This window comes from Numida meleagris, chromosome 1 (assembly GCF_002078875.1).
Source record: "Numida meleagris isolate 19003 breed g44 Domestic line chromosome 1, NumMel1.0, whole genome shotgun sequence".
In the NCBI taxonomy this organism is placed as follows: domain Eukaryota; kingdom Metazoa; phylum Chordata; class Aves; order Galliformes; family Numididae; genus Numida; species Numida meleagris.
Window position 1 is genome coordinate 98,766,179 of NC_034409.1, and position 11,335 is coordinate 98,777,513.

The 11,335-nt window shown below is 36.6% G+C and overlaps 1 protein-coding gene across 2 annotated transcripts in view; it reads left to right on the forward strand.

Moving 5' to 3' along the window:
• NCAM2 (neural cell adhesion molecule 2) overlaps positions 1 to 11,335 on the forward strand; it is a 264,222-nt gene that overhangs the window by 125,170 nt on the left and 127,717 nt on the right. For both annotated transcript variants that reach the window (XM_021403529.1, XM_021403523.1), the window contains exons 4-6: positions 1,347 to 1,490; positions 2,260 to 2,397; positions 5,732 to 5,849. In XM_021403529.1, coding sequence (XP_021259204.1) covers positions 1,347 to 1,490; positions 2,260 to 2,397; positions 5,732 to 5,849 — 400 coding nt within the window. The remainder of the gene's footprint in view (positions 1 to 1,346; positions 1,491 to 2,259; positions 2,398 to 5,731; positions 5,850 to 11,335) is intronic.

An 11,335-nucleotide genomic window follows, 5' to 3' on the forward strand; every position in this document is an offset into this window, starting at 1 on the left:
GCAATTACATGATGGCTTGAAAGCACACAGTTCAAAGGATTGCAAGTTCTGTAGAATTCATTTTGATGCTTAAAGCTGCCAGTCACTCTGTTAGCAGGGAGCTGAGCATAGCTGAAATCTTTTGAAGTGTGTGCATGTGGTAATTGTAATAGTTCTGAGGATAGACAAGCCCGAAAACCTATGCAAGAAATGGAAAGGTTTTGGAAACTAGCATATAAAAGTGGTGTTGTTTGTATTTGTAATGTATTGTAAGGAAAAAGCAAGATGTACTGTGTAACTTGGGTCTGGTTCAGTACTCACTGTTGTTTGTGAGAGTTTTTCTTCTGAGGTGTCAGTGTAGTCAAATACTTCACATATTTTAAACAAATACTTTATAAAAGTGGACAAGATGTGTATATAACAAAAGCTTGCTCACTCTACTGTGGGAACCATGTGGATTATTTGAGCCTGCACTCATGTCAGTACAGAAAGAATTGCATTCTCTGACTTACATTCTCCAAAGTATCCTCTCAAATGGAACTGGCAGTGTTTGATTCTAGGGAACATACGTCAGCTTGTTTATTTTGCATGCAAGAAATTCTTGCAGAATTCTTTTGCAATTATTTTCTGCATTAGGTCTTGGATGAGACTGTGGTTTAATGCCATCTTGAAGTTCTTCTGCTGAATTCTCATAATACTGAATAATACTGACTAATAAAATTAAATATTAAGTATGATTATTTGGAACCAGAATGAAGAAAAAGCCTTATCAGGTTCCTCCAGAATCTTAGTGCTTGCCTAAAAAAACCTACAAATTCTTATGACAATAATAGAAACTTTTCCCATATAGCTTCCCATTGTTTTTTAACTTGTTATGTTTTACTGAGCTGATTATTTATCATAGTCAATGAGGCTATAGTTCCACCTTTCTAATAAGAAATTCTAGATGGAATGAGAACATGGGGAATTCATTCAATATTAAGATCATGAGGAATAAAACACAGAAGAGAGTAAAAAGGACTATTTACCTGAATGTATAGACCTGAAAAACTTGGAGTTTCAAAACTCTGAAGCTCTGGAACATTGAAAACAATGAAAAACATTCTTATAAAACACGCTCCAGTTATGTAAATGTAACAAAGGTTTTCATAATGCCAAATGACTGTAAAATCATTCCTAGAGGTAGAGTGAATGTTCTGTCTTCAGGACTAGAGTTTTGTCTGAGAAAAATATGTTATGTAAATAATTCTGCATTGTGCACAAGCGGAAGTATTCATAGTTAACTGTGCCTAATTTGATACCACATTTAGCTTCAGTGCTAAGTAAACTGGAAAGTACTAATGGTATTCTGTTTTCTTCCTTCTTAGAAAAGCTCACTTTTCGGGACATAGTATCTCCACAAGAGTTCAGGCAGGGAGAAGTTGCGGAAGTTGTTTGCCGTGTTACTAGTTCACCTGCTCCCATTGTCAGTTGGCTGTATCGGAATGAAGAAATAACAACTCTTGCTGACAGTTAGTATTTTGGTAACTCCTTAAGTTATACATTTTAACTCACATTAAAATGTTGTTAAAGAAAATTACATTATAATGGAGAGTGGAATTAGATTACCCATCAGTTAAGTGGAGTTTAACCAGGTGCTGTGGTTTGCTAAGAATCCATATGCGGTAGTATCATTCCTTCTTTTTCTCAGATTGGAAATTTTCTCTAGATATAACATGAAGGTCTGAATGCCCAAAAGATTATTTGGAACTATTCTGCAGGAACTCTTTCTGGGTTGCCATGCATGTAGGAGCTGAACATGTTTTTAAAACTTACTCAGATAAAATTCTCCATGCTAGTAAAGCTGCGATGGTTCCTCAGAGTGTAGCGTTTACCGAGCAAACACTGTATGGACTTTGGTATACTTGCACATTAGCTCTGAAAGAAAAAATGATTTCATTTGTTTGTGGTAGTGTGTGTAGTGGCATTGATTTTCAAGCTTGACTTTAATAAACTAGATATAATTAATGTAAGAACATTGAGGCCATCAGTGTCATGTAAACTTCTATCAGATGAAACACAATTTTTTTCTTCACATTTCTGTCTTCATTTTCTGTTAGAGTCTCTGGTAATGAAACTGAATTCACATGGCATTAAAAATGTATTTTCTTTTTCTGAAGATGTATATAAGTACGTTCTGTGAACAAAATCTTAGCTGTTCTGTAATATAAGTGCTGTATTTGTATTGTGTTGTGAGAAAATGACGGGTAACACCACTTAATCTTTTACATGACTTTCTAGATCGATTTGCAATATTAGCAAACAATAATCTCCAAATTCTTAACATCAATAAAAGTGATGAAGGAGTATACCGATGTGAAGGAAGAGTGGAAGCCAGAGGAGAGATTGACTTCCGGGATATAATTGTTATTGTGAATGGTAAGGAGTAAAAGTTGCTGAATTGACTTCTTAATTTAGCTTATTATCATACCCTTAATTTTAAAATGTATCAGCTTCTAACAGTCCTAATTAAATTGATTAATATGGCTTTCATGTTCGTTCAGTATTGTTTTCCCATAAAAGTAATTGCTTGCTTTTTAAAAAAAAATCTGTTACAGTATATAAGTAGAACTCATTGCATGTCATACTATCAGAGTATATTATTACACAAAAGCTCAATTGTTGTTTTTAATCATTTGAAGAATACTAACAATCACTATGAAACTTGAGTTTCAGGTTGCAATGTGTAGTTATTTATTTCAGTGTTTTTTTCAGTGCTAATATTACTTACTGTTAAAAACCTTTTGATTTTTCTTAGTTATTCAGCTTCACTCCATTGCACATATTTTATTAATTCCTTCTGTTTAAAACCATCTGAAAAGTCATGAATACATTTTATTAACAAGCATTGCTTATAGATCCTTAACATTTTATTTTTAATGTAGACTAAAATGAGTTATCTGATAATTGGGATTTCACATTTTGTTAGTTTCTTATAAAACTCTAGCAAGGAAATGAAAAGATGTAGACAAAATAGAGCATTTAGTTCAACCTCTCTCTTAAATTCAGGGTTGACTTGCTGAAAAATAAATGTCTCGTCATGTATTGTCTAGAAAGGACACAGTTCATAAAGGGCATTTTTTATCCACACATTCTGTTTAATGTCAGTGTTTCAATGAAGCTGCTTCCATTGTGCTTTTAGGTCCTGAGTTTTAAATGCTTTGTCCTTGACTGGTCCTCTGCACACCTCTGTTTACATAAGTCACTGTATAACTTGAATTCTCAGCTAATTCCATTCTGGCCCACGTTATTTAATCCATGTAGTCAAGCAGCAGTATTTGAAAGAGAACTCTTTGGGATTTTCTGGACAGTGTTCAGACAATGACAAGCACATGGGTAATTAACTTGTGTGTTGTGATAGAATATAACGGTATATGCCCCATGCAGTGGAGTCCCTTAAACAAATTACTGTTTGTTTTTAAGCAAATTACCCCTTGACTCCTGAGTATATTCCAACAGTTTCATCACATGATAATATTTGAATGCCAAATGAGATTTTATTCGGCTGTTATTTGCATATATGTATACAAACCTACATTTTGAACACCTTTCACTTCTATGTGATATATGCCATTGAGCTGAGAGAGAGTGAAACCTGAAACATCAGATTTCAAACTGTGGTCCCACTTCACATCTTCTATTGGTAGATTATATCCATGAATTTCTTTGTTGTTGTTGTTGTTTTTTACATTTGTTATTACTCTGGACAAGAGTGCCAACACTCACTTCCGTCTAGATTTTGGAGTTCCGTAGTGTTGTGAGGAAAAGAGGTTTCCAACTGAGAGATTCTAACATTGTTGCTCATGTAGAGTGGTATCAATTAAGAGCTATTTTCCACTTAATTTATATGGGAATAAATAGCTTTTCAGAGATAAAACTGAGTGCATTTAACCTGACCACAAATGACTTTTATATTAATATTAAAAACCAGAAAGAAACAAAAAGTTTTAGTGTTTTTTGGTGAAGAGATAAAAAATACTGTCAGTGAGTTGAACTTAAATGTGTCTGGACTTTACCATTTTGCTTCAAGTTAGAAATGTGAGAGACTTGCTAGTATCTTCTTATATATTATATCCAAATCCATTTGGCTTTTCCTCTTTTAGGTTCATTCTTTAGTTGGATCCTATGTACATAAAAGTACAGAACCAAGATAAACAGACTTCACTTCCCAGAAAGAGCTGTAAGAAAACTGATATTTGGTTTAATTGTCATCATAGTGTCTCTGGGAAGACTGAAACACTAAAGTAAATTGCTGAAATGAGTCATGGTCCTATAGTTCTTAGTTGTGAGTAGAGAAGAACCTGCTACTGTCATGTCACAAACCATATTTTCAGGTCTAAATGCTAAATTGCACTGAAAAATACCTAAAATCTATTAAATGTTTTCTATGCGACACTTTAAAATGCAAGATGGACAAATTATTACAGCACAACAGAAGGGTTTTTATATGTTGAAAATTGCAATTTCAAGTAGGAAAGCATTGATCTGTGAAATATGTAAATTTCAGCACACCGTGTCAAAGAGTCAAAAGTACATAAGAACATTTACTTATTAATCATCAGTGATTCTGAGTCACTGTTTCAATAATTTCATATGTTTGAAGTTCAGAAGTTGGAAAAGCTTATGAGGGAGAACACTTAAGCTAAAATATTTGTATTGTTTAAAACAACAGAAACTGTTTCTCAGCAGTTTGTGAGAAAAACGTGGAGTTGCAGTGGTAAGCCATAAGCAAATTCATTGGGGTTGCCTTCTGTTCTCTACTGAAAATTAAGGCTAAAAAGGATAACTCGAAGCCATTCTAATCACAGGGTATTCTTGCTAGCAGAAAGCTATACTTTGTGTATTTTTTCTTCCTCTCATTTATTTTCCATGTATCTTCCTGCCAGTTTGCTGGGATTGGTTTTCTTTGTTTATTTACTTGAGAGTTTAATGGAAACAGAATGAGAATGAGTGTCTTAAAATTCCATATAAGCAGAGGGATTAAAAGCATCTTGTGAGTTGTTCTGTCCTGAATATTATTGCTATTTTTTCTGTTGATCAGAGGTTCTCTGCAAAGGGTTCTAATTTCATTAATGAATTTATCTCATGAAGGACAGACAAAATATGTGGTCCACAGAACACAATTACCAAAACAGATTGTAATTCCTAAAATAGATTGTGTCTGTCACATTTTAGATTTTTTAAGCTGGTGATACTCCTGCCCAGGAAATTCAATAAAAAGAAATAAGTATGTGTAATAGATAATGCTACATATTGACACCTATTTTTAAAGCAGTGTCTGGTATCAGTGCACAGTTGTATGACCGCTGAGTATGGTTGTATGACCGCTATGTAGTTGAATGAAAGAGAAAGAGACTATAATTTCTTTTAAGATAATTATATTACCAGCAGTCATAACTCTTCTGTATGGTAGAGTACATATATAACTGCTAGGTATTACTTCAGTCACTTTAAAATGCTCTGTAAGAAAATTGACAGCTACCGAACAAGCCTTATTTTGAGTTTATCCTAGTGCAAAGAAGTTATAATATAACTTCTGATAATATTAGAAGTCTATCATTGTCTGTGTAAGAAAAATTCAGAAATACTGATAACTGATGCATATTGTGTAAGCATAAATTCCAAATTTAGCAAAGGATCTTGTGTTTTAAATTTCTTCAGAAACACAGAGAATCTTGTATTTTCCATTAATAGGAAATGTTTTATTTTCCAGTTCCTCCTGCAATTATCCTGCTACAGAAATCCTTTAATGCTACTGCAGATCGAGGAGAGGCAGTAACCCTGTTCTGCAGAGCCACTGGATCGCCTCCGCCAGAAATGAGTTGGTTTAGGTAAGTTCAGTCGGGATCTGCACATGGTAGCACCTTGTTTTTTTTCTGTCATGATTTCATGTAACACTCCATAAAGTAAGTTGTCTAGTCTTAATTACTTTACTGAACTTTAAAACCATTTGCTGTTTATTTCTCCTCTTAACTTATAAAGCTAGATTCAGCATTAATAAGCGAATTATTATGATAATATATATAAAATATGTAGATCATTAGAATCATAGAATCATAGAATCATAGAATTGCTCAGGTTGGAAAGGACCTTCAAGATCATCAAGTCCAACCTCAACCTAACCATACTGCTCTAACAATCCACCACTAAATCATGTCCCCGAGCACCATATCCAAACGGTTTTTAAACATTTTCAGGGAAGGTGACTCATCCACCTCCCTGGGCAGCCTGTTCCAGTGCTTAACAACCCTTTCTGTAAAGAAGTTTTTCCTGATATCCAACCTAAACCTCCCCTGGCGCAACTTCCTTGTCCTGTCACCTGTCACCAGTGAGAAGAGACGAGCCCTGCTCTCACTGCAATCACCTTTCAGGTATTTGAAGAGAGCAATGAGGTCTACCCTCAGCCTCCTCTTCCCCAGACTAAACAGCCCCGGTTCCTTTAGTCTCTCCTCATAGGGCATATTCTCCAAGCCCTTCACAAGCCTTGTTGCCCTTCTTTGGACCTGCTCCAGCACCTCCATGTCCCTTCTATATTGAGGTGCCCAAAACTGAACACAGTACTCGAGGTGAGGCCTCACCAACGCTGAGTACAGGGGCAGGATGACTTCCCTAGTCGTGCTCACCACACCATTCCTGATACAAGCCAGGATGCCATTGGCCTTCTTGGCCACCTGGGCACACTGCTGGCTCATATTCAGCCGACTGTCCATCAGCACACCAAGGTCCCTTTATAATAATTATAATATATAATAATATAATATAATATAATTAATATAATATATATTATTATAATAAGTGAAAATGCAGAGAAGTGCAGTTGTACTCAGGTTACTGCAGAAGTGAGATAAATTGAAAATGTAAATTACCATATTCATTTGATTTCTTCATATTTGAGCAAAATCAAAGTTGAAGCAATTAGTCCATTTCTCTAAGAAAATACAAAAACTCACAGCTTTTGCACGAGTGCTTCAAGTAAGTTATCCAATAAATAAATAACCAATACAGATCAACAGTTACAGTAACAAAAACAACACTTTGTCCTTCTGTAAAAATGTCACTTTTTTAAACCTGATTCTAATCTTAATTCTGCGTTTCAATGAAATTTTCATTCAGAAGGAGATATGGCTTCAAACAACCCTGCCATACGCAAATACTTCATTTAATAAGTTTGAAGTGTAGTTTATATATTTTTTAAATGTAATGTATTTTGAAATATGGAACTGCTTTTAAAGTTCATGTGTGTTTTTTGATGATGTCATTGGAATGAATACTGGAAATATTTGAGAACATTTACTATGTAACAGTTGTAAAAATGCAAATAATTGCTTTCATACATTTTATTTTAGGTGAAGTAAAAGGTCGCTACCTTTTCAAAATGACTTAGTAGGGGTTCCCATCAGTTATTAATCTCCTTTGGATTCTTTGAATAATGTTATTGATTTTTAAATATTAGCTTTCTTTGACTGACACCTTTATCCTAACATGTCATAAAGCAAACGTGGAGTTAAATTTTTCTCTTTTACAATTTCAATGGCAGATATAAATAAATAGACCAAAAAGTTAATTCCTTAATGTGGACTTGTTGTAAGACAAACAAGCATTGATGTTTTATATTGTTATGAAAGAAACTCTCTGTTTACAAATGTGTTTTTTCAATGCTTTGTAAGTATTACAGTATGTGTACAGACCAAGTGTCTAGGAAAAACACTTCTCTCTGCTGATGAGAGTCTACCTTTTTAATTTTCCTTTAGTTTACCTGTCACTGGGACAACCAACTGTTTCACATTTTTCGTTAGTTATCTTTCATACAGATTTTACAAAAGCTTTTCAGGTTAGTGTAATGTATACTGGATTAAAAATGAAAACATACTTAAATATATCTTTTTCAGAAACCACATGAGCAAACATGGTTTGGCTTGTGTTTCTCTTCCCTGTTTTTTTTGTGTTTTTTTTTGTTTGTTTGTTTTTTGTCTTACTAGGCTATACATTCTGGACAGGTAGAAAACATTTTTGCTTTTTTAATTGGTGGTGGTGAGAGGTCGTAAATTGGTGTAGAAAAGGCCTCCGAAATCTGCGACAGGAAATATGATAGGTATGGAAGCAGGAAAAAAATAAGATGGAAGGAGCTCAGTTATATTCTGGAGGAAGCAAACTTGATCCAGTATTTCATAGAATCGTATAGAATGAGTTGGTTTGGAAGGGACCTTATAGATCATCTAGATCCAACCCCTGCTGTAGTTAGGGACACCTCCCACTAGACCAGGTTGCTCAAAGCCCCATCTAGCCTGGACTTGAATGCTTCCAGGGAGGAGGTATTCACAACCTCATTGAGCAACCTGTTCCCGTGTCTTACCACGCTCTCTTCCTAACATCTGGTCTAAATCTACCCTCTTCCAGTTTAAAACCATTTCCCCTCATCTTGTCACTACGTGCTCTTATAAAAAGTCCCTCCCCAGCTTTTCTATAGGCACCCATCAGGTATTGGAAGGCCACTATAAGATCCCCCCAGAGCCTTCTCTTCTCTAGGCTGAACAGCCCGAGCTCAGCCTGTCGAAGCAGGGGGGGTGCTCCAGCCCTCTGATCATCTTCGTGGCCCTCCTCTGGACCTGCTCCAACAGCTCCATGTCCTTCTTGTTGGGGGCCCCAGAACTTTGTGCAATACTCCATGTTGGGTCTCACAAGAGCAGAGGGGCAGAATCACCTCCCTTGACCTGCTGGTCGCACTTCTCTTGAAGCAACTCAGGATACGGTTGGCCGTCTGGGCTGCAAGCTCATGGGCTGTCAGCTCATGTTGAGTCTTCATCAACTGGCACTCCCAAATCCTTCTCAGGTGTGCTCTCAAGCCATTCTCTGCCCAACCTATATCTGTGCTTGGGATTGCCCCGACTGAGGTGCAGGACCTTGCACTTGGCCTTGTTGAACTTCATGAGGTTAGCATGGGCCCACCTCTCAAGCCTGTCCTGGTCCCTCTGCATGGCATCTCTTACCTCTGGCATGTCAACTGCACCACTCAGCTTGGTGTCGTCTGCAAACTTGCTGAGGTTGCACTCGATACCACTGTCCATGTCACGTAGAAAGATGTTAAATAACACTGGTCCCAGCACCAATCCCTGAGTAACACCACTCATCACCGGTCTCCACTTGGACATTGAGCCGTTGACTGCAACTCTGTGAGTGTGAGCATCCAGCCACTTCTTTATCCAGCGAGTGGTCTGTCCATCAAATCCATTTTTCTCCAATTTGGCAACCAAACATCATGCAGAAAAGTGTCAAATGCTTTGCACAAGTCCAGGTAGATGAAATGAGTTGCTCTTCCTTTATCCACTGGTACTGCAACTCCAGCATAAAAGGCCACCAAGTTTGTTATGCATGGCTTGCCCTTGGTGAAGCCATGTTGGTTACCACCAATCACCTCATCTTTATTTTCCATGTGCCTTCAGGAGGATCTGCTTCATGATCTTGCCAGGCACAGATGTGAGACTGACTGGCCTGTAGTTCCCTGGATCTTCTTTTTTTCCCTTCTTGAAAATGGGGGTTATGTTTCCCCTTTTCCAATCAGAGGGAGCTTCACCAGACTGCCATGACCTTTCAAATGTGATGGATAGCAGCTTGACAACTTCATCTGCCAGTTTTCTCAGAACCCGCAGATGGATCTCATTGTGTCCCATGGACTTGTGCACCTTCAGGTTCTTTAGATGATCTCGAACCTGATCTTCACTTACAGTGGGCAGATCTTCCTTCTCCAAGTTCTTACCTTTGCTTTCTGCAGCTTGTGTGGTGTGGCTAGGGCCCTTGCCAGTGAAGATTGAGGGGAAGAAGTCATTGAGCACCTCAGCTTTTTCCATGTCCCTCATGACCAGGTCTCCAGTTTCCTTCCAGAGAGGGCCTACATCTTCCATGGCCTTCCTTTTATCACTGATATACCTGTAGAACTTCTTCTTGTTCCCCTTTATGTCCCTAGTTAGATCTAATTCTATCTGGGTTTTAGCTTTCCTAACCTGATCCCTGGCTACTTGGACAACTTCTTTGTAGTCCTCCATTATTTCAGTACTGGAGGAGAAATTGAAATTGTTTCAGTAGTTTTCTAGACTATTTCAGACTTTTGTTCTTCAGCACTTAGACTGAGCAAAGGAAAAATATATCAACATAGTATTTCTTACTTTTGAGAAAAAATTAAACAATACTGTTTTGTCTGTTTAAACAGATTTATCAAGTATTAGCATGGATGTAATCTAATGAGAACTTAATTGAATCTGTTTTGGAGAATTAATAGTTAAGGTGTCTTATTCCCAATTTCACCTGTTTTAGTGTATTATTTAATGATGGATATAAGTTGATATTAACATCAGTGTTGCTTTTTTTTTTTTTTTTTTTTAATAAGCAAGTGAAATTAAATCTTGAATTTGATTAAGTGTTAATCTGCTTGTAACCTTTGGTTACAGCCAGTTCTGGGAAAGGTATTCAGTTTTATTCCCAGCTGTAATGTTTGTCAGTGTGCGTTCAGACATTTTATTTAGCTTGTCTCAGGTTATCCATTTGTAAAATGAGCAGGTATAGTGAAGTGATTTAATGAAAGTCTGTTGTATGAATAGATAGCTGTGCTAAGGAAAAAGTACAGAGATGTGCAAACTTTTAGAGAACAAGATGAAAAAACTTGTAGGTGTTCCTGTTGTTATTTAGGCCTAACCACAAAATGCACTAAATACAAGGAATAGCAAATGTATATACTTAATCCCTGTTAAAACACTTAAAAGTATAATGAGTATTCTGGAGACCTGAAGAAAAGTTCTGATTGATAAAAAGAATGTGGACAAGTTCTGCTCCATTCTGTTGGAGGATTTTCATTACAGCGTGTACAAAATTACCTCTGTACCTGTTGATGTGGTTCAGCAATATTAAGGAACAATTTTATACACAGTGGAATGTTCTTTGTATCTTTTTCACTTTTTAAGATATGCCCTCAATCCTAAAAATGTTTTACTGCCTCTAGTGAAGATTTCTTTAACAAGGCATCTACCTTCCTTACAGTCCACTGGTATTTTAGTCAGTTGAGGTCTGATTTTCTTTTCTTGTGGTTTTTTTTTTCACTTTTCCATGAACTGATGTCAACGGTTTATGGGTGTTTGGCCTGGTTCCGTGACAAAGGGGATGGGGGACCCACGGGCCCACGCCCTGGGAAAAGGAAAAAGGAAAAAAAGGGTTAGGAGATGGCCCTGAGAGCAAAGAACAGTGGCAACAATCTGAGGAGAAACAAACTAATTTACTAAATAAGATATGAGAATGCAAAACAACACACTATAATACAATATAATTACAA